The 24,460-nt window shown below is 36.9% G+C and overlaps 2 protein-coding genes across 4 annotated transcripts in view; one reads left to right on the forward strand and one right to left on the reverse strand.

Annotated features, from left to right (window-relative positions):
- Positions 1-1,264: 1,264 nt before the first annotated feature.
- On the reverse strand, positions 1,265-10,117 carry LOC135717745 (uncharacterized protein C1orf232). The gene is made up of 4 exons (XM_065239925.2): positions 9,982-10,117; positions 9,075-9,152; positions 8,098-8,201; positions 1,265-3,330 (listed from the first exon to the last, which is right to left on the reverse strand). Exons 1-4 carry the CDS (start codon positions 10,060-10,062, stop codon positions 2,964-2,966), a joined length of 630 nt encoding a protein of 209 aa, XP_065095997.1. The 5' UTR covers positions 10,063-10,117; the 3' UTR covers positions 1,265-2,963.
- A 7,423-nt stretch (positions 10,118-17,540) lies between these two features.
- LOC135789236 (leukocyte elastase inhibitor-like) overlaps positions 17,541-24,460 on the forward strand; it is a 33,136-nt gene continuing 26,216 nt past the window's right edge. For 2 of the 3 annotated variants that reach the window (XM_065298988.1, XM_065298991.1), the window contains exons 1-2: positions 17,541-17,671; positions 17,919-18,095. In XM_065298988.1, coding sequence (XP_065155060.1) covers positions 17,928-18,095 — 168 coding nt within the window. In that variant the 5' untranslated portion in view covers positions 17,541-17,671; positions 17,919-17,927. Of the gene's footprint in view, positions 17,672-17,918; positions 18,096-20,994; positions 21,043-21,163; positions 21,284-21,374; positions 21,493-24,055; positions 24,199-24,287; positions 24,456-24,460 lie in introns of all 3 variants that reach the window. The other variant, XM_065298990.1, reaches the window with a different exon arrangement.

Raw genomic sequence — 24,460 nt, forward strand, 5'->3', positions numbered from 1 at the left:
ATTTATATTATTTTTATTTTTATTTATATCATAATTAATTATATATTATTAGGAACATCATGAAACAGGCACCACACTGCATTAAACCTGGTCACATATTCTGTAAACCTCCACCTCAAAAATCAGAAAAGAATAACATTTTCTAACTGCATTTACAATACACAAAAAGTATTGTCTTTGATATACAACAGACCATATGAAACTGATAAATCATTCATTTAAATATTTGGGGGTAACATTTATTCCACTTTCCTCCCTAAAGTCAGAACACATTTATTGTAATCTTAACTTTAATTAGGAAATTTATTTGTAACATGATTTATGTCTGCTGAGAGGATAAAACACAAATGTATTTCATCTACTAGTATCATTGATAGACTGTTTTGACCGGTTTCTAGGGGACTGCTAGGTGGTTACTAGGGCGGTTACTAGGACGTTCTGACTGGTTGCTATAGTGTTCTGACTGGTTTCTAGGGTGTTCTGGCGGTTTTCTAGAGCATTGCTAGGTGGTAACTAGGGCGGTTACTAGGGTGTTCTGACTGGTTGCTATGGTGTTCTGGGTATTTTCTAGAGCATTGTGGTTACTAGGACGGTTACTAGGGTGTTCTGACTGGTTGCTAGGGTGTTCTGGGTATTTTCTAGAGCATTGCTAGGTGGTTACTAGGGCGGTTACTAGGGTGTTCTGACTAGTTGCTATGGTGTTCTGGTGATTTTCTAGAGAATTGCTAGGTGGTTACTAGGGCGGTTACTAGGGTGTTCTGACTGGTTGCTATGGTGTTCTGGCGATTTTCTAGAGCATTGTGGTTACTAGGGCGGTTACTAGGGTGTTCTGACTGGTTGCTAGGGTGTTCTGGCGATTTTCTAGAGCATTGCTAGGTGGTTACTAGGGCGGTTATTAGGGTGTTCTGACTGGTTGCTATGGTGTTCTGGCGATTTTCTAGAACATTGTGGTTACTAGGGGCGGTTACTAGGGAGTTCTGACTGGTTGCTATGGTGTTCTGGTGATTTTTCTGGAGCTTGCTAGGTGGTTACTAGGGCGGTTACTAGGGTGTTCTGACTAGTTGCTATGGTGTTCTGGGTATTTTCTAGAGCATTGTGGTTACTAGGACGGTTACTAGGGTGTTCTGACTGGTTGCTAGGGTGTTCTGGCTATTTTCTAGAGCATTGCTAGGTGGTTACTAGGGCGGTTACTAGGGTGTTCTGACTGGTTGCTATGGTGTCCTGGCGATTTTCTAGAGCATTGTGGTTACTAGGGCGGTTACTAGGGTGTTTTGACTGGTTGCTAGGGTGTTCTGGCGATTTTCTAGAGCATTGCTAGGTGGTTACTAGGGCGGTTACTAGGGTGTTCTGACTGGTTGCTATGGTGTTCTGGCGATTTTCTAGAGCATTGTGGTTACTAGGGCGGTTACTAGGGAGTTCTGACTGGTTGCTATGGTGTTCTGGTGATTTTTCTGGAGCTTGCTAGGTGGTTACTAGGGCGGTTACTAGGGTGTTCTGACTAGTTGCTATGGTGTTCTGGGTATTTTCTAGAGCATTGTGGTTACTAGGACGGTTACTAGGGTGTTCTGACTGGTTGCTAGGGTGTTCTGGCTATTTTCTAGAGCATTGCTAGGTGGTTACTAGGGCGGTTACTAGGGTGTTCTGACTGGTTGCTATGGTGTCCTGGCGATTTTCTAGAGCATTGTGGTTACTAGGGCGGTTACTAGGGTGTTTTGACTGGTTGCTAGGGTGTTCTGGCGATTTTCTAGAGCATTGCTAGGTGGTTACTAGGGCGGTTACTAGGGTGTTCTGACTGGTTGCTATGGTGTTCTGGCGATTTTCTAGAGCATTGTGGTTACTAGGGCGGTTACTAGGGAGTTCTGACTGGTTGCTATGGTGTTCTGGTGATTTTTCTGGAGCTTGCTAGGTGGTTACTAGGGCGGTTACTAGGGTGTTCTGACTGGTTGCTATGGTGTTCTGGTGGTTTTCTAGAGCATTTCTAGGGAGTTACTAAGTGTTCTGTCTGTTTTCTAGGGTATTGCTAGGGTGGTTACTATGGTGTTCTGACAGGTTGATAGGGTATTTCTAGCCCCTTTAAGCTAGTTGCTAGGATGTTTTGCTAGATGATGTTGGTACTGTAGGGGGTATTGTTGAGCTTAACCTTCAATTTATTGTAAGGCCAGTTGAGAAAAATAAAATAAAAATGTGTGGAGTTTCTGTTGTGAAAATATATTATGGTAAGATGGTTGTTCATTTTAATTAGCTATAAATTAATTTGCACACTTAGCACAACCTTTGATGAATGCTATTTGACTACATCCTTATTTCATAGTCATCTACAAATCATCAATACTTTAGCCTCATAATTCCCTGATGTGTTTATCTCTTTTAAAAGTGAAGCTTGTGGTGTTTTTTTGCAATTTTGATGACAGGAGTCCAACCAATAAAAGATTCCACCCGTCTTCCATTGGTAGGACAAACAGATAGTCGCTCCCAGAACTCAGTTAAGCTGATGTTGCTTTATTGGGCTACTAGTGTAAAAAGCAATATTTTGACAATCCCAGAGTATAAGGTGCTAAATAATGCCACAGAGGACCCATTTTTGGCTTTTAAACAAAAGAGGGTTATTTATAGTGGATAAAGTTTCTTTACGCTGTGAAAGAAAGAAATGGACGTTCTTTGGTGAACCAAAAATGGTTTCTTTATTGCATCGCTGCGAAGAACCCTTTCAGAACCGTAATTTTTAGGATTTTACGGTTAATGTTATATACATCATATATCTGCATATCTGGGATTGAAGAAAGCATTTCAACATTGATAAAATAACACACTTCACCTTTAAGAAATTAAAGCTAACCAATCCTGGCCAAGACAGATCATAATCAAACCAATCAAAATGAATATTTTTCATCATATACATCTTAAGGCTCATATAAAGCACTGTGGCCTGTGTGGTTTGAACCCTTCTCTAGTTTTGTCATCGACTAGTTGCTCTTAGCCATGCTTTTAGTCTTCAGCTCAGCCAGTTTGTTGGTGACAAAGTTCCACTTGAAGGTGGGCGTGTCCTCATTTTCTCCCAGTGTGGCATATTTGGAGAAGCTGTTGCCTATGCTGCTGGTGCCACCCTCACCTGCATCACTTTCCTGCCCGGCCTGATATTCCCCGTCCTCTCTTCTCCCTCCAGCCTCGTTCTCCACCTCCTGACTGCCGTCACCTCCTGTCTCCGAGGCCGCCACTGCCTCCGTTTCCCTCATCGGTGCTGCCTGGTGCCATTTGGTCGCAAAATTATCCCAGAATCCTGTGATGCGCTTGTTGGGTCGCGGAGGCTCCTCTGGTTTCATTGCCAGCGGACTGCACACATAAAAATATAAAATATGAAGTATACAGTTATTGGAATCTATAACATATTATAGACTGAATAAATTATGAGGAAATATCTAAATGTTTAGTGTATCCATATATACAGAAATACATTTCTGTACATTTATTAGAACTTCGGCTTAAAGTATGCATTGAATGTTGCTGAAGGGGGCGCTATAGCACACATTTGCTAAAACTTCTGTCGTCCATTTATGTTTCAGTGCATGAGCAACAGTCTAAGGAAAATCTTGTTCATCACGTTAATTAAAGTTAGTTAAACTGCTAACATGTTTGTAGGTAAGTCATCAACCAAATGAACTTTGTATGCAACTAACACAAGAAAACAAGCTAGGTACTGTATGTTCAACAGCAGAGCCGGCCTTAAGCATCTGGTGGCCCGTTTCAATAACTAATAGGAGGCCCTACCCACATAAAACATAAGCATAATAGAGCAAAAAGCAAGGATTCCTGTTGGTTTGCATCAATGGTATATTATTTTATTACGTGCACTTTTAGCTTCACGAACAGGCAGCTCAAAAGAAATGATCCAACCTTATTTAATTACAACTATACAATTATAGTTGCCTCGCCCTTTCATGGACGCTAAATTCTCTGCTTAATTGATTTGCGCAGTATATTTTCAGCTGTCTGGGCTGACTTTAAAAAAAAACATCTCAAACATCCCCTCAACTTGAATTATTTAACAAAAGCAAACAAGACAAGTGTCTGACTGACACTGAACCGAACTTATAAATAAGGATGGGCTCCGCGTTTTTTCAGCACCGTAGACAGCTCACCTGGCGGCGAGCGTAGATTTCACCTAAACCTTATTAGAAATCCACCTTTCTGTGTTTGGGTGCTGAGAATTCCCTGATAAGTTTATCTTTGTCCAGCGATTTTGTCACCTCGTGCTCAATAAAAATCTGAACGAGAGCTGACGGCATCTATGTTCAATAGGCTATTATAAAAACAGTTTACATTGTTATGCGGGAGCAAAACAAAAATAGACGATTTCCAAGCCACTGTAAAAAAAAATCACCCCTCATTTATCTAAAGTTCTTGGTCATTATGTTCATTTAATGGAACATTGTGTGGATGTTGCGTTAGAGGAAAATGCCGTCATGCACAAAATATATTAAAGGCAGTCAGTAAATGCACACAGATGTTATACACATATTTTAAATACAATTAAATACTGCATTAAGGTTAGTATAAAATCCAATAATATTATTTAAAAAAACCCCATTGAAATCAGTCCCTAAAATAATGTATTATTAAAAACCTGGAATCGCACTTGCACAGACAAGCCTGATGAGAGAGAGCATGCTCGAATTCAAAACTGCGTTTTTGCGCCCTTGAAGGGCACTTCGGGAAGGGAGCCGCTTAAACTTTCACTCCAGATAAAATGAAAATGACGTTGCTTTCATTGCTCTATTCTCCAAGTGTATTTTAGCGGTCACAGTCACGCAATGAGACACAATTGCGCAACTCTCTGCACAGCTCTGATATTTGAAGGGAATAAATAGGGCATATAGCGATGAGTACTTCAAATTGATATTCTCTCCATTTGTGACGGAAAATTTGTCGGAATGAATGCGCACGGGCTAACTACAGGGGCGGACTGGCCATCTGGCAAACCGGGCAGTTTCCCGGTGGGCCGACGTACTTTTTGGGCCGATACATCTCATACTATTTTTGTCTGAGCAGCCCAGTTAGCGTCTTTTTTTCTAGTAGACAGACCGGCCCACTGACATTTAAGCAGCAGCCCATTGGTTATTTTTTTTAAACGACATTAAGCTGGCCCAATGACTGACCAGCACAGTCATCATCCTTTCTTTTCCTAGATAGACCGGCCCACTCACATTTAAGCAGCAGCCCATTGGTTATTTTTTTTAATGACATTAAGCTGGCCCAATCACCGCTTTGGTCTCTGTGCAAGCGAGCGTTCATCGTCGGTCAGTTCACGTGTCAAAACAGAGAGAGAGAGAGAGAGAGAGAGAGAGAGAGAGAGAGAGAGAGAGAGAGAGAGAAAACGCAAGGGAGGCGCAGAAAAACTGCGCGACAAACAGAAGCAGGCTCTTCAGGCAGACGCTGCAAAATGTGTTAAAAACACACAAATGTTTTCTGCGGCAGCAAGACCTTCATCTCGCGTCGCTGGTGATGATGATGGTGGCGGCGGTGGCACTGTCAGCACCAGCACGCAAAGGGTCAGTAAGGAGAGGGAGAGAGAGACGAGGGAGAAGTGAGTGTATAGTGCCTGCGGTAAGCAGAACTGCTTTCAAAACACAAGTTTAGATGGATACCCCTTGATAAAGCGTCAAAAACACAAAATATGTAATCATACATATCATAAAATATGTAATAATGTAATCACACTAGTTTAGTTCAGTGAATGTAGAGAATACTTTCCTGTAAGTACTGGAAGTAATAATCAGTTTTCAATATTAATGTAAGCAGCACTTGTATTTTGTAATAAGTCAGCAATATAATGGCAAATTTTGCCAATTGCATGAAGCTTGTTTTAGGATTCATAAGTGTGGATTATACAGTTTTATTGCATCAATAAATAACACGTTCTAGCAGTGTTGGTTGTGTCAACTCTCACTCTTTTCTACCTGCTATTAATGGGGTTTAGTGCTTTTATGGAATTGGAGTTGCTATACATATTTAAAGGCGTGCAAAGATGGGTGGTATTTGTAATTATACACTGCAAAATTATTTTCAAGAAAAAAAATTCTTAGTATTTTTTTCTTGTTTTCAGTAAAAATATCTAAACATTCTTAAAATAAGATGGTTTTTCTTGATTAGCAAAATGACCCAAGAAAATAAGTCTAGTTTTTAGACCAACCATTTTACATTTAAGTGATTTTGTGCATAAAACAAGCAAAAAAATCTGCCAATGGGGTAAGCAAATTTTTCTTGCATTTAGTGTTTAAGAAAAATGTTCAAGAAATTTTTGCTTAACCCATTGGCAGATTTTTTTGCTTGTTTTATGCACAAAATCACTTAAATTTGATATTTTTTTTTTTTGATTATTTTCTTGGGTCGTTTTGTTCATCAAGAAAAAGCATTTTAACTGTTGAATTTTTAGATATTTTTACTGAAAACAAGACAAAAATACTAAGAACATTTTTTCTTAAATAATTTTTTGCAGAGTATATAGTGTGGGCCGGTTTGGGCCAAAATGCCAGGGCCGAATTTTTGTCCCAGTCCAGCCCTGGCTAACTACGACAGGTAACACATTTAAGAAATGTCGGTTTTCACAAAAATAAGGATATTAAGCTCTCGTCTAGTGATCCCGATGCTAAAGAATAATTAAACCTCTAGAATTATCCACATGTGCACGTTTTCTTAGAGTTTTTATGAAGCACTGTGATGCTGCTGTAAACGATTCTACATTGATTTATAAAAATGAAAGAAATTACTTTTAAAAATAATTTAAATGACATATAATAAATATTAATGCAGTTCTATATTTTTTTATAAAATACATTCATTTCATATTAATAATCCGATTTCTACAGGCTAAAGCGCGTATGAACGTCCGAGAGAAAATAAAGAGCAGAAATAAATTGATTTAAAATGAAAGATATGTGATTGCTTAACATCCACAGGCACTGACAATGTGAGCTCCCCCGTGCAGGAATCATAGCCCCACGTTCAAACATTCTTGCGCCGGGCTGGGGCCCTCATTTAGGGCGGGGCCCGTTTCAATTGAAACGGTTGAAACATAGCTAAGGCCGCCTCTGTTCAACAGAGCCATTACAAATGTCAAGCATACAGCAAAAAAATAAAATTTAAAATATATTTCAAAATATACAAAAGATTGCCAAAAATATATTTGATGAAATATATTTTGAAATATGTTTGCAAAAATTTCTATTTTCTGGCCATTTATAAAGCATTTATTTTCATGTCACATTGGAAAAAAAACTTTGTATGTTACAAACCTATGTTATAATTAAATATATTATTAACTGCAAAAATATAAAAAAAATTGTATATACTTTAGCCTATAAAGTTTTATATTTTGGCCAGGAAAAATATATTTTTTATTGCTGTATTAAAATTAGAAATACTGAAATACATTTTGAAATATATGTTGATGTATGAAGGTTAAAAATAAATATATTTTCAAATTAAAAAATATATTTAATTAAGATTTACTTTCAATTATTTATTATTTATTTCGTTTTTGAGGTATAGGATGATATGCAGTTATGACTATAATTAACATTGTACATGAAGTTTTCAATTTGACATGATTTATGCTTTTTTTATGTACAATAATTATATGTGATTTTCCAAAAAAATTTGACACATATTGTTTTACAGATGGTTTTCCAGTGACTGGGGTTTTAAAATCGTGAAATTCTTAAGGCAAAATTTTGAATGCTCCCTCATTTCTAAACCACTTTAAATAAACACATCTGCTAACCCTACTTAAAAAATCCAGCTAAGACAAGCTTAAGCTGGTAGCTGTTTTTTGCTGGTTTAAGGTGACAGTAGCTGGTTTAAACTAGTCCTACCAGCCTGACAAAGCTGGTCAAGCTGGTGGGTCAGCACATCTTCCAGCCGGATCAGCTAAGTTCAGCTAGACCAGCTTTTAAAGTGACCAAAACACAGCTAGACCACCTTGCTACATCAGCAATACCAGCTAAAACCAAGCTGGGAGACCAGCTAAAACCAGCTTATGCTGGTCTTAGCTGGATTTTCAGTAGGGAAATGACTTAATGTAACAGTAAATGTAATACACACTGATCTGCAGCTGGTTGGTTATCAGCCTCCAGTAGCTGGTGCTCATCATCTTTATGGAAGAACCCTGAAACACTTTTCCAGCCCTTTACTCCTGCTCCCTGCATCTGAGGAAAAACATGAGGTTACCCAAAATTATGTATAAACAAATACAGTTAACAGGATGCTGTACACACAGAACATGTACTTTATTTAGAGTCCCATTAGGGAACAAAAGCATAAAAAATAAGGTAACAGAAATGACATTCAATTTAAGAGGACATATCATGAAAATCTGACATTTTCCATGTTTAAATGGACTGCATTTATATAGCGCTTTTAACAGACCTATGGCCATCCAAAGCGCTTTACAATAAGCCTCACATTCACCCATTCACTCACACATTCATACACCGACGGCGGTGTCAGCCATGCAAGGCGCCAGCCAGCTCGTCGGGAGCAGCTGGGGTACGGTGTCTTGCTCAAGGACACCTCGACACTTGGTCCGGTGGAGCCGGGGATTGAACCACCAACCTTCCGGTTTGTAGACAACCTACATGAACCACTAGGCCACTGTATAAATGCTATAATTGGGTCCCCAGTGCTTCTATCGACCTAAAAAATGTGAAAAACGATCAACCCAGTAACTTAGTTTTGGTAAACCATTTTCTGCAAGCATGTGAAAAAATAGATCATTGAAATTTGGCTCCCCTTGTGATGTCAGAATTGGATAATACCGCCCCTTAATCTGCACTATCCAACCATGGCACTGCAATTTAGTGCAGAGATCAGCTCATTTGCATTTTAAAGGACACACCCAACAACAGCAAATTTTTGCTCACACCTACAAGTGACAATTTTAACATGTTATCATAAATTATCTATATGGTATTTTGAGCTAAAACGTTACATTCGTACTCTGGGGATACCAAAGATTTATTTGAAATCTTAAAAATGTCCTCTTTAAATAAAGGAAATAAAAGGATTATTTTCCATCTTACTCGCTTGGCCAGTTGTGACACTGCACTTGGTCCATCATCTTCCTGGATAGTTGTCATATCTTCAGATACATCACTGACCTACACAAACAATAATCCAAGACAATGACAAAATGTGACGTAAATGTTTAGTCTCCCTCTTGTGGTGATCTAGGATCTTATCAGTATAAGAGTTTGCATGGTACTGCACAGTGCTTATATTTCTCTCTAATAAACTGTGAAAAAGCCTGACATGTAAAAACAAATCACATGTGTGCATTTTGGTGAAGATTTGTCTGTTCTATCTACAGTACATCAGTTGTCATGTGTTATAGTTGTTTATATGGAAACTATGCTGTTAATAGAGAAGACATAAGGATTTATGAGAACGCTGAGGAATCTGCCAACAGTCCAAACACACCCAAGTGTATATTATCTGTCTGGTTTATTCACTGAAATGCCATTCTAATCCTCGAGTCGAGCTCTGGTTGAGATCCAGTTACAGGGCATTTAAAAGTGGCTCAGGTTCCCATCCATCAGGCATTTGAAAGAGTTTTTAAAATATCTGAATGCATCCTGAAATTGCATGCATTTTAAAACCTGTGCACTTACAATTTAATATAATCTTTTAGAGAAATAGATAAAAAAGCATCATGTATGAAACTTAAAATAGTATTTATTGGGTTCAGCGGTCTTCTGATTGCACTGATAACACTGACAATATACTGTGTCAGAAAAATGATTCCTAGCTGTCACTAGGGCAGTAACCTTTCAAAAAAGTACAGATTTGCATCTAAAGAGTTCATATGATATTGGTGCCAACTCTGTACCCAAATGGTACCTATTAGGACCTTTTAAAGGTACTGCTTACTATAAAGATTTGCTTAGAAAAACACACACAGTAGCATTCTCACAGTCCGTAGTGATTTACCTCCTCAACTGGATCTTCCTCCATGTCTGGGTTGAGGGTCTTCATCACTTTACTCTTATAGACTTTCCACATGGGGTTCATGATGGATACCTTCGAAAACTCCTTAATGTGTGCAAAACTTCATAAAAAGACTCCACCATCAACAAACTCCAGGCTTTCGAATGAATCTAAATGGATCTCAATATTCCTGTTTCATCCGATTATAAGAGATCATGCAAGATGAAATCCAGTTTTAGTTTAAAATGAGCATCTCCTCAAAGTTTTCGTCTACCGTCTTTCTGTATTAAGCAAAGCTCACCTGTTGAGTCCTTGATTTCGATGTGAACAAGCAGATGAAAGAGCACAAACACGGTGACATGGTTAAAAACCCTGCATTGGTTACCTGGAAACAGGTATGGGTTTCCTACTGAATATTTCAGGCCGGTCTGCTAATGGTTGAGCCGTCATTGTTGGTTGCTGTAAGAAGCGCAGGCCATGTAACATTAACCTCACACACTGTACTTTTACAGATACCAAAGAGGTCAGATATTGAGGATGTTTGAAAGTGCCAGTGTCCAATAAAACTTTGTTTAAGATCAACTATAATTATAAACTATGCAATATTAACAAAAGATGATGCAAATTAATGCATTTGATTAATACGATCATTGTATTTTACATCTGAAATATTAGTTTCCAGTTCGCTTAACTTTCATGTGTTTAAAAAGTTACTATATAGGTGGTTTCTTTGGATGCACGCATGTTGTCATGGTTACGCGCCTGAACCAGAGCAAATTTCCTGTCTGTATTTATTATTAGTCTGGCTTAAATGATCTCTAAACAAATACCTTGTCAAAAATAAAATGTTTATGTTGTTGTGCTGAAACCGTCTATAGGGGCCATTGCTAACTCTAGTATACCTAAATAATGTTTGCTGTTTAATTTCACCTGACACATTGGTTTCCTGCAATGTGCTTCATTGTAATTTGATCTGAAGTGTGCAGTGAAACATATAGAGATAGACTTTATTAAAAATGTATGATTTTCAGGTGTCACTTACCTCTGGAACATCTATTGTACTTGTTGATAACTGTATAGGACATGCATTGCTTGTGTATTTGTTTTAGATGTGTTTTTTTTAAACATGATATATTAGACATATGTATGCATCTCTGAAGTAACGCCGAAGTTTTAGAGCATTTGCATTCATGTAACTCCAGCATTTTCTGTAATTACTTTTTAAAAAAAAAAACAATCCAGGCAGTAACATTTAAGCTGTATTTGATCCAGAACCGTGGTTTGGCGAGACCGCACACATGCACACCTGACAGATGTCTCTGTCCTCTTGATGTGCTGCATTAAGTTTCTTTAGTCTTCATTATTCAGAAGGCTCTGGAACGGCTATTCATGCCTGGGAACCAAATCCCTCTTCAGCTGCAAACAATTCAACCAATCACGACAGCCTAAAGAAATTACATGGACAGACAAATTGAACTTTCAGTAATCTGTATGTAGACAGAAACAAACTCTTTGTATAAAAACTTGTCTTGGCCTCATGAGGTTGGTAAAGGTGTCCACAGTTTTTTAGGGGTACTGTCACTTTAAAAACTACTGAATATCTTTGTGTTTTATCTTTTATGATGCCATTTTAGCAAAGCCCAAAACTAAAAGAGATTAATTTGTAAAGGTGAAGTGTGTCATTTATGCACGTGTTTAAGCATCTGACCGGCTGGACATGTTTGCTTGATAAACAGGGGCGGATTTAGTGATTTGGGGGCTCAAGGCGAACCATGTGTCGGGGCCCTAACTATGCACCCTTTATGCACCCTTTACTGTATTTTTCTCTTTTTCATCGCTATCTCTTTTTTCCTCTAAGTTACATAAGTTTCAGCCCCCAATGAGGTTGAGATTAATACTGTTTGATAATATGATTGGATTTTATACTAACCGCGGTACTACATAGTAAAAAAGACGTGTATAACAATTATGTACTTTTTATTTTACTTTGTGTACTTAATTTCTTTAATACATTTTCATTTAATGCCACATTACATACAAAATATATTTTAAATTAAAATACTTTGTATTCAAATGAACATAATATGATGAGAAGAAACATAATATGGTTTTAAAATAATGCAATCATAGGTGTTAAGAACTCGAAATAAGATAAACAAGGGGTGAAATTTGACTTTCTATATGGATGGTAAAGTGTCATGTATTGCTTCTGCATTACATTATGTAAACAGTTTTTATATTATTGAACTATACAGATGTCATCTATGTACACATCTTGTACTTTGATGTTCGCTAGTGATATGCAGGGCAAAGCCGAAGCATGCTCCCGTTTTCATATGAGATTTAAATGAGACTAAAGCGATCACGAATTCGTGTGCAGATTGGGGATGAATTACAATCTTTAGTGGTGCTTGGGAGACATTTCGGCGGACTAAAGCTTACTGTACCTGAGATTACACGCTAATATTATATAAACTGTAGATCCTGTGTTATTTGCGGAGCATACTCACCGGCACACTATCAGTGTCCGTGGCCGAGAGAGAGCTGTGTCTGACGGAAAAGAGGTTGCTGAAAGCAGCACAGACCGTGGCAGTGTTTGTGTGGAGAAAAGCGAAGACTTTTGCAACATTTTTGTGTGAATCATCTTTTCTGCTCCATTGGTGTAGCTTCGTTTCACTCTTAGTTTATTTCCTTGCAGCTTCGCTCTTTAATGTATCAAACTCACTCGCTGCTGCCTGCAGCTCTGCTCGCTTTGTTGATTTGAGCTACGCGCCGATATATCCGGTAGTGCATGGAATGATCCACTCTAAACTATAATGGGGGGCGCATTCATGCAGATGTAATAATAACGTTCAAACCTTTTATGGGAATATACTGAAAAACACAAAAGATGTTTAAATAGAATTCGTAATTAAACAAAATTATGATAGTTTTCTGGGAATCTTGATGATAAGCAGGGGCAAAAAGTGGCAGCTCACCAAGTACACCCCTGCATTTTGGGGCCCCTTGGTAAGGCGGGGCCCAAGGCAACTGCCGACCTTTGCCTAATGGTAAGTCCGCCCCTGTTGATAAACCAAAAACTGATAAATGTTCCCAGCTAGAAAAACTCACCTTTATACGGTTTAGGTTAACTATAGACCAGATATAGTCCGGCAATGAGTAACCCACTTCTAGCCAAAATAAACTTTAGTTACATGTTAAAGGGACCTATTTTAACAATATAAGCGCATCCAAACAGACGTGTCCGATTCCACTTTTTCTAATTTAACAACGGGCATAATGGTTTATGCGCCAAGTGCACAGCCAAAAAGCGTTGTTCATATTTTCCTAATGAGTAATGGGTGTGTTTTGGGCGTAACGTGCAATAAACCAATGAGAGTCTCAGCTCTCATCCCCTTTAAAAGTAAGTTGCTCCTGGCACCATGCCTAATCCCTACTTAGAAAGCGGAATTTGTAAACTGAAAAACGAAGCGTTTTTTTTCATGTTTGTGATAAGCAAACCCGCGTTGTCGTCCCATTTATAGGCGCATATTACTAATGCGCTCATTAAATAACAAAAAACCCTATTGCGCCATAGACTTTAAAGCAGGTTTTTGTTGGTCAAAGGCGTAGTCTATTTTAGTTGCCTCAAAATAGCAACGCGCCAACAATGCGCCTGAACACACCTCGTCTTCAGACCAGAACGCCCATGGGCGTAAAATTGGGTGCAAATAAGCTGCTTTTATTTATCAATTTTATTTGTTTTTTTGGGGGGGGATTATGTTTAGATGTCTTCTCAGTTCAGCCTAAATTTCACCTTGTTTTAGACGTCTGGGCTGTGATTGGACGGCTGTTAGCATCTTTTAAACGCAAAAATTGCTTGCTGGCTTTATGAAAAAAAATTCTAATATAATTTAAATATCTTTCAAAATATACAAAAATTGTGCTGAAATATATTTTGAAATATGTTTAATTAAATAATAATATATATTTTAAATCATTTATATTCATGTGTTACAAACAGGTGTTACAAACCATAACAGGCTTAAAACTTTTTTTTTAATAAATGTAAAAATTTTATATATTTTCAACAGCAAAAATATACTTATAATTTTTAATTAATTTATTTATTTATTTATTTTGTACATACCTTTTATACTTACTTTATACATTGTATACATACTTTTTACACTTTTTTACACTTAAACTTTATACATTTTCAAATTCGAAAATATATTTAATAATTAAGCCTATAGTTTCTACAAAGTATATTTAGCATATGTTTAAAACACATTTTTGGCCAGAGAAATGTACTTTAATGCCGAATAGGGGGTTTGAAACGTATGCAAAAATTACAATCACTTTTCTATTTGGTGATGCTAATGATGGACAAAACAAGATTTACACCACTCAGATTTAAATAGCAACACCTGCAGTTGTCTTGAATGACAGCAAACATTTCTAACATTTAAATATTTGCTCACCATGGGCCCCCATTAAATAAACATCAAATGTTATGTTGCAGCTTTTGAATCAGATATACACATTTACAATATGTGTTAAAGTCTCTTCTGAAAATAAGGACTTACGAGGAGAATTCACTCACACACAAACCATGTCAGTGCATTAAATGCACCTCTTTTTCTGAATATAATTTCTAAGCTATGCTGACACCCATTAAGTTTTTCCCATCAAGGGTTTTCCTGTTGTCTATGCCATATTAAGTGTTCAGTTGGAGCTTGTGAAATTCACACGTACGCCCTGCCCGGGAGCAGCCAATGTGTAATAAAACATCTCACCTGTCAACCACACTTTTACTGTATGTAGCCTATAATTATTTTTAAAAACCAAATCTTAAGAGAATTGGCAAGTCAGGTGTTGAACACTTTGGCTTTGAATCAAAACTTTATACAGTGCAAGAGATGTGACACCATTTTTTACAGACATTTACACTATCACGCCCAATATGATTCACAGCTGTATTTTAATCATTGTTATTTTGAATTGACTGTAACTAAAGGCAAAATGAAGACATTTTCAGGGGACATATCATGAAAACAGACTTTTTCCATGTCTAAGTGCTATAATTGATTGATTATTGTAATGCCTTGTTGGCGGGGCATTAAAACAAATTGCAGGTAGTGCAAAATTCGCCTGCAAAATCCTTACTAGAACTAGGATGAGAGATCTTTTACTCCGGTCTTGAAATCTTTACATTTGCTTCCTGTTAGTTTTAGGGTTGATTTTAAAAGTTTGATGCTTGCTTAAGGCTTTGCATGGGTTGGCACCTCAATATTTGTCTGAGCTTTTAAATCCTTATATTCCACCAAGTGACCTTCGCTCATCTGAAACTGGACTTTTTACTGTTAAATTAACCTGTTTAAGATTGATGGGTGACAGGGCGTTTTCTTCATTAGCTCCAAAATAATACAACAAGCAAAAATATGAACAGATATACAAATCAAAACAACAACAAATAAAACAAATTTAAAAAGAAATAAATAATACAAATGTTCAATCAAAAGCTACCTTAAAAAAAATTTTTAAGGAGAGATTTAAAAATGCTAAGAGTTTAAGCTTGCCTTATCTCAATAGATAGTATTTGTTGTTGTTCGGCACTTTGAGATCTACATTTAAAGGCACTATAGGAAATAAAGTTTATCATTATTATTATTATTATTATTGGGTCCCCAGTGCTTCTACCAACCTAGAAAATGTGAAAAAGGTCAACCCAGTTACTTAGTTTTGGTAAACCATTCTCTGCAAGCAAGCACCAAAAAGGTGAAATTTGAATTGCTTCCCCTGTGATGTCAGAAGGGGATAACACCGCCCCTTAATCTGCACTATCCAACCACAGCTCTGCCATTTGGTGCAGAGATCAGCTCATTTGCATTTTATAGGACACCCACCCACCTGCTAAGTGGCAATTTAATGTTATAAAAATATCTATTTTTCTTGCTTTTTGATGTGTAATAGATATTGTTGCTGACAGATTAACATTGTTTAACATAACATTATAATTAATGTATGCAAAAACAAATAAACAATGTCAGGTTTTGTCTGTTGCAATGTATTTTAACATCTTAATTAAGTTGTTTTATTCAAGAATTCATAAACATGATATTATATAACTGCATTGTTTTACTTAACAGAAGTCATTTTGAAGGGTGAGGTCAGGTTAAAACTGTCACCGTTCCTCCTGAGGAACACCTGACTTTACTTCTATATTTTGGATGTAAATGTTTATCAAATCAAGACAAACTATATATCTTTGGAAAGGTCTAAGCCTCTAGAATACAGATATTTTCAGTGTTTTATAAAATAAATGATTTAGGCAGAGTAATTGATTCATTTATGAATAGAGTGCGCCTAAAACATTGATAATCCTGCTAAATGTCACTGTTCCGCCAGCGGGATGCCAACTATTGCTTCAGTGTTTTGCATATAAATTCGTATCTAATAATGACAAACTATATATCATTTGAAAGCTCTAAGAGTGTAGTTGTTATTTATCATCATTTTGGGAGAAGAATGACATAGTGCAAGTCATTTTCTAAAAGGTCATGGGCCCATAGGTGGGACCTCAGTGCTTTATAACACTTATACCCTAGTCTAAGCATAAAAATCTTGACAAACAAAATATATCTTTGGAAAGCTCTAAGATTGTAGTTTTCATATTTCATCACCATTTTTGGAAAATTATGACGTAGTAGGAGTCAGTTTCAAAAATATGATGGGACACAGATGGACCCAATTTGTTATTACATATTTGGAACACTAATACATTGTTGTAAACCTAAAAAACCTTGACAAACTATAAATCACTGGAAAGCTCTAAGATTGTAGTTTTCATATATCATCACCATTTTGGGGATACAATTTTGTTGTGAGAGTCAGTTTGTAAAAGGTGGGGCCAATTTACATATTTATAACACTTAACTCTAAACCTAAAAAATCATGACAAACTATTTATCACTAGAAAGGTCTCAGAATGTAGTTTTCATATTTTAAGGTCATCTGATGATAGAAATAATGTAGTGACAGTTTTTTTTGTTACATGACCCCCATATGAATGCATATTAATTTATCAAACTATATATCATTGGAAAGCTCTAATAATGTGGTTTCATATTTTAAAACATTTTAGCAGTAATAATAATGCAGTGAGCAAAATGTAATAATTTGTGACAAGAGTGTGCAGCAAACCGTTGACACCAGTGGCCTTTGTTGGCAAAACGACTAAAAGAGAATCACATTTTTTGTGATTTTAACTTGAAATTTGGATCACAACTATTTGAAACTTATGGCTTCATGTTTACATTATTTCTTTTGTGAAACATTTACATTTTTATAATTTTATTTATATAATTAATATATATTGCATTTATTTTTAATTATTAAAATAAATTTAAGCTGCTATAATTTTTTTGGTTTAATATTTTCACCTACAGATACTTCAAAAACCTTAAATTGTCTTTAAAACAAGACCAAGATTAGGCTTCTAGCCCAAAAAATGCCAGAGTTATATTCATTTGAAGGTGCAAATCAACTTTTCACCCCCCCCACTCAAAAGGGTGGTGTGACATTTAAGAGGTTATGGTGCAAGATAACTAGATTTGCATTAAAAACATTTATTAGTCAGGCACCCAAAACACTCAGATCACTCAGTCAAGGACATACAGAGAATATTAAACATTTCTGCTGAATATCCAAGGTACAGATTTATGATTTTATTTAAATCACCAGAAAATAGACATTTATCATTGATTTTAATCTTTATTATAAGATGAAGTAACTTCTTAAGGGTTATACTAATATCAAAGAATCGGAACAAATCATTGATTGATCCTTATGATTCCCTGACAAATATGTGTCTTTTTTATGATTTTGTGCAATTGAATGGAAAACATTCTGCACTTTTTATCTTTCAATCATCTCTCTTTCTCTCTCTTGTTCCTCAGGTTGTGAAAATGGAGTCTTTGTCAGCAGCAAACACACAATTCTCTCTCAATGTGTTTAAGAAGATCAGTGAGATAAACACAAGTGGAAATGTCTTTTATTCTCCTCTCTGTATCTCCTCGGCTCTGGCCATGGTGTCACTTGGTGCTAAAGGAAACACAAAAGATCAGATCTTACAGGTAATGATGTCACATATCTTTTTGCACTTTTATAGCCATTTTCTCTTTGATTGAGATTAACGATTTAGTGGCATAGAGGAAGAAAGTGTTGGATTGAAATTGAGAATGATAGTATGTGCAGCTGAAATTTAAAGACACTATTTTTTCTATTTCTATTTCACTTATGATGCTAGAATTGATACCCTATTAATTAATGTGTAATATCCTTATGTGTGGCATTGCAACCCAATTTCATGGTAATAGACACAAAATATTTGATTAATTTATTTGTGTTCAAATTCTGAATTTTTTCGTGCCACTGAGCACAAATGTCCTTTTGGTGTCACTCAGCGTGTCGGTGTCAAGACCGTGCCTTTTTTTACCATTGTCGCTTGTTGTTAGAATGACTTTCTGTTACATTTAAGACATCCAAACCCCAACTTCAGGCGAGAATAGTTATAAAAGCGAAAGAAAAACATGTAGCGCCAATGCATAAAATTACATCCTAACCCAAACCCCAAATCTAACCTCTACCCCCAAGCGACAATGATTTAAAAATAGGGAGATAAAATTAGAAAACAATACAAAAAATGGCAAGAAAAAGTCGTGCCACATACACGAAAAACTATTTATAGAAATTCGTGCTGAGTGACACGAAACAGACATTCGTGCTCAGTGGCACAAAAAAAGTAGAATTTTGTGCCATAAACACACATAAATAAATAAAATATTTTGTGACAATAACATGACTTGCCGTGAGATAGGGTAGGGCATTGTGTGACTAACACATATAGGGCTCTATCATACACCCAGCACAATGCAGCGCAATGCGCGACGCAAGTGTCTTTTGCTAGTTTCAACACAATGCAATTATCATTTTTACGTTTAGCACCACGTTGTTTAAATAGAAAATGCTTTTGCGCCCAATTTTGCGCCCATGGGCGTTCTGGTCTGAAGACGAGGTGTGTTCAGGCGCATTGTTGGCGCGTTGCTATTTTGAGGCAACTAAAATAGACTACGCCATTGACCAACAAAAACCTGCTCTAAAGTGTAAAGTCAATGGCATAATATATTTTTTGTTATTTAATGACCGCGTTAGAAATATGCGTCTATAAACAGGACGACAACGTAAGTGCAGCAGCACAAAAACACTTTTAAATTAAAAATTAAAGGATTAAAATGTAAAAGATTATTATTGAGTCTCTTGGACATAAATGAGGAGTGATTATGAGACGTTAAAAGGCGTAAAGAGCTGCTTCACCTGTAGCCTGGTAAGTAAATAAATGCTTTGCTTTAAACAAATGCATCTATTTTTAAATGTTTTTTTAAATGCTACCCTACGGATTTATTGTATATGATGACTCTGTACCTGTGGATATGGTGAGATGAGAAACATTTTAAGTAATGCTTTTTAAAAATCCGATGGCCCTGTCCAAGTGCTGAAACGCTTCGGCTCTCAGCACGTTTGTAAATTATTTATCTCTTGTTTGTTAGAGTACAAACCTTTTCTTGCATATTTGCTAATTATTTTCTGAGATTACATTGATTATGTAGGATATCAATACATTTACAGCAATTCAAAGCCTGCTATTTGTACTTCTATGACTGAAAGAAAACGTCTTTTAAAGGTTTTAATCCAAAAAAATTACATTTCAATAAAAATGAAAACAACAAATTTATTCTTAAACTGGGGATCTTCTTCCTCCGCTTAGTTTTTCAGTTTACAGAGTCCGTCATCTAAATAAAGATTAGACATAGCACCCGCGCAACTGGCTTTTAAAGGGGATGAGAGCTGAGACTCTCATTGGTTTATTGCACGTTACGCCCAAAATACTCCCATTACTCATTAGGAGAATAGTAACAACCCTTTTCGACCGTGCGCTCGGCGCACAAACCATTTTTCCAGTCGTTAAATTAGCAAAAGTGGCATTGAACACGCCCATTTATACTGTGCGCTTTAGACAATGCGCTAAGATCATTAAATAGGGCCCATAATGTCCAGAGTGTATTTATAATATGTTGGGTTCAATAAATGGTCTTTATAATAGATGTTTCTGCTTGTGTTATCTGAATAAAGCCCAAAACTTGGTTCTCCATTTACACTTTCAAAAACAAAGGTTCAAAGACTGGGATTTCACCGAAAAGTATAAGTTTGTATCCACTGAGTACGTAACAGTACCTCAAATGTAAACAAATCAGTACCTAAAAACAGAAAATATTAGCTGTTTGCCATTCATTTACTGTAGATTTAAATGTATTTTATTTAAAGTTAAATGAACATTAAACATTAAAAAGTCTTTATCTTTACAAAATAAAACTAAAATAACAGCATCATGCAAAGCATTCTGGAAATCGTAAATTCTCATCAACCTATTCTGCTGAATAAACGGTTGCCAGTAAATAAAATACATTTAAATCTACAGTTTTTAGATTTGTTCACATTTGAGCTACTATTATCTACTCAGTGGATACAAACTTAAACTTTTTACTTATTTATTTATTTATTTAGCTGATGCTTTTATCCAAAGCGACTTACAATTGCTATATATGTCAGAGGTCGAACGCCTCTGGAGCAACAAGGGGTTAAGTGTCTTGCTCAGGGACACAATGGTGTGTCACAGTGGATTCGAACCCAGGTATCTCCCAAAGGCGAGTGTCTTATCCACTGCGCCATCACCGCCACCGTTTTTGGTGACGTCCCAGTGACAGTATTTGAACCATTGGGGTGTATACTCAAAGGTTCTGACAGTGTATAAATAAAAAAAAACTTAAAAAGAATGTTAATAAAATCATTAATTCTGCAGGGTTGTAATATTTCTAGTGCATTTTTAACTATTTAGGCGTAGTGCATTTACAAGAGACATTTGGGTACTGAATTGTGCAGTTAACATTTTAAATTCTGCCATCCATGTTGTTGTAGGTTCTGTGTCTTAACAAATCTGGACCAGATACTAAGACAGCTGATCAGGTTCAGTATGAATACATGAGACACAAACCTCATGACTTTACAGTAACAATAACAGTGTTTGATGTATTTGTCAAATTATATTTATTAGGTTTGATGTAAAGAGAAATCTTCTGTTCAACAGGAGGATCTCATTCATTCCAGCTACAACAAACTCATGAGCGAGTTGAACGAACCAGGAGTCCCATATATGTTGAGTCTTGCCAATCGTCTGTATGGAGAGAAATCCTATCAGTTTATTGATGTAAGATGAGTTTATTCAGTCTCTCACTCGTGTTAATAAAGATTCTCAGATCTAATGTGACTTTCACTTCATTTCATTTGCTGTGTTATAGAAATTCATTAGTGAGACACAGAAATACTACCAGGCTGGACTGGAGTCTGTGGACTTCATAAAAAACTCAGAAGCTGCACGCGTCAACATCAACAACTGGGTGGAGGAAAACACACAAGGTTAAAATTAAATTATTATGACCTGCTTAGATCAACAAAATGTGAAATCATTAAAATTCCATGGGCCCAAAGGTAAACTGGAATTTTTTTTTAAATGCAGAAAAAGCACACCCATCCATTCAAGAAATCTAGTGGGTTAATATATGAAGAGTTTGGTTCCAAAACGCAATAAATCCATTTTGACTAATTTGGGTAAAAAGTGTTTTCTATACCAAGAAAGTGACAAGATGAAAACCACAATTTTCTTAGCATATTTAGGTTATAATAACATTAAAAATTAAAATCCATAATTTGATTTTCAAAGATTTATTATAAAAACTGATTACTTTTTTCTCCAAGATGCAATAAATCCATGACAGTTTTTTTTTCAAAATGATATAAATCTATTAAATCAATATATAAATGTGCATTCATCTTTGCCATGTTATATACACTCACCTAAAGAGTTATTAGGAACACCTGTTCAATTTCTTGCTTCAATGTATTTAGGGGTGTGGTCCTGGTCAAGACAATCTACTGAAGTCCAAACTGAATGTCAGAATGGGAAAGAAAGGTGATTTAAGCAATTTTGAGCGTGGCATGGTTGTTGGTGCCAGACGGGCCGGTCTGAGTATTTCACAATCTGCTCAGTTACTCTGATTTTCACGCACAACCATTTCTAGGGTTTACAAAGAATGGTGTGAAAAGGGAAAAACATCCAGTATGTGGCAGTCCTGTGTGTGAAAATGCCTTGTTGATGTTAGAGGTCAGAGGAGAATGGGCCGACTGATTCAAGCTGATAGAAGAGCAACTTTGACTGAAATAACCACTCGTTACAACCGAGGTATGCAGCAAAGCATTCGTGAAGCTACAACACGCACGACCTTGAGGCGGATGGGCTACAACAGCAGAAGACCCCACCGGGTACCACTTATCTCCAGTACAAATAGGAAAAAGAGGCTACAATTGGCACAAGCTCACCAAAATTGGACAGTTGAAGACTAGAAAAATGTTGCCTGGTCTGATGAGTCTCGATTTCTGTTGAGACATTCAGATGGTAGAGTCAGAATTTGGCGTAAACAGAATGAGAACATGGATCCATCATGCCTTGTTACCACTGTGCAGGCTGGTGGTGGTGTAATGGTGTGGGGGATGTTTTCTTGGCACACTTTAGGCCCCTTAGGGCCAACTGGGCATCATTTAAATCCCATCGGCCTACCCGAGCATTGTTTCTGACCATGTCCATCCCTGTATGACCACCATGTACCCATCCTTTGTTAACTCTTCTATTAATATCTTAATCTTATTTAGCAATAAATATGTTGTGTATTAATGTAAGTGATGAGCTACATTTAGTATGGTGTCACGTCAATAACTTTAAATCTCATTTAGACTTTTTACGCCATAAAACATTTTTGTTTCATACAGTAAACATCTCATCACTATGCTAGCTGCCTGTCCCCTGAACACACTGTAAAAAACACGGTCTCTGACAGCCCAGGCTCCATAAACTGCAACAAAAACAAAGCGGTCAAACCTACCACCACGAAACATAACAAAGTGTTCCAGCCAATTACTGACAAGAAGGATTTGGGTGGAGGGTTGGGCACCTTCATGACTCGTTCAGAAAGCACCGAAGGGAGGGGGAGGAGTTAGCTATGCTTGGTTTTGTTTGACAATGCTTTGAACGTCAACAAGAACTGAAGTCACATAGATTTGCTTGGAGTGCCTTTAAAGGACAAGTTCGGTATTTTAGACTTAAAGCCCTGTTTTCAGATTGTTTATGGTGAAATAGAATGGTTTTGACTGAAATGTCGACATTTTCGGCTGCCCTGAGAATTTTCGCGTGTTTGTGTTTCAGCTCAGACCTCTACAATGGGTTTAATGGTGCACTGGAACAATCCTTCCTAAAATGCATTAAACTTTCGTTTACAAAGACGTGAAACTCACCGAGTGGTCAGGGTTGTTTACTGGTATGCTCACACAAAAATCGCTGCAAAAGACGCATTCTAACAGGTTTTATCGTAGTTTTTACCAACTCCATTGACATGTATTAGATGTGCTGTGAGGTACGGTATTACTCCGCGCCGGAAACTTTGTTTCTATTCTTGCAATTGGCAAAGGTGGATTAGCGCCACCACCTGGGCTGGAGTGTCTATTATTCAAGCTCTAAGCGGAAGAATATACGGGTGTGAGGCGTTTGGGAAAATAGGTCCACAAGTTAACAACGAATGCTAAAACAGCTGTTGGAAAGCATCTTTTGCAGCGATTTTTGTGTGAGCATATCAGTGAACACCCCTGACCACTCTGTGAGTTTCACGTCTTTGTAAACGAAAGTTTAATGCATTTTAGGAAGGATTGTTCCAGTGCACCATTAAACCCATTGTAGAGGTCTGAGCTGAAACACAAACACGCGAAAATTCTCGGGGCAGACGCATATGTCGAAATTTCAGTCAAAACCATTCTATTTCATCATAAACAATCTGAAAACAGGGCTTTAAGTCTAAAATACCGAACTTGTCCTTTAATAACATCAGGTTGAATATTATAAGGTTGACAAATTTATTGTCAATTTGTATCACAGGGAAGATCAAAGACTTGCTGGCACAGGGGATCGTCAATGATATGACGCGTTTGGTTTTGGTGAACACCATCTACTTCAAAGGAAACTGGGAGGAAAAATTCAAAAAGGAAGCCACAGTTGATAAACAGTTTAAAGTGAACAAGGTGAGATTCAATGATCTTGATCTGATTGCAGGTTACAGTAATGAGAGATGAGGGGTTATAACTGTTGTTTTATCATTGATGTTTGGCAGAATGAAACTAAACCAGTGAAGATGATGAAACAGAAGTCAGAGTTTCCTCTGAAATTCATCCCAGAGGTGAACAGTCAGATCCTGGAGCTGCCGTATGTTGGGAAGAATCTGAGTATGTTGATCATCCTTCCAGATGAGATTGAAGACGACACCACTGGACTTCAGAAGGTGAG

The sequence above is a fragment of the Paramisgurnus dabryanus genome, chromosome 13, assembly GCF_030506205.2.
Source record: "Paramisgurnus dabryanus chromosome 13, PD_genome_1.1, whole genome shotgun sequence".
In the NCBI taxonomy this organism is placed as follows: Eukaryota; Metazoa; Chordata; class Actinopteri; order Cypriniformes; family Cobitidae; genus Paramisgurnus; species Paramisgurnus dabryanus.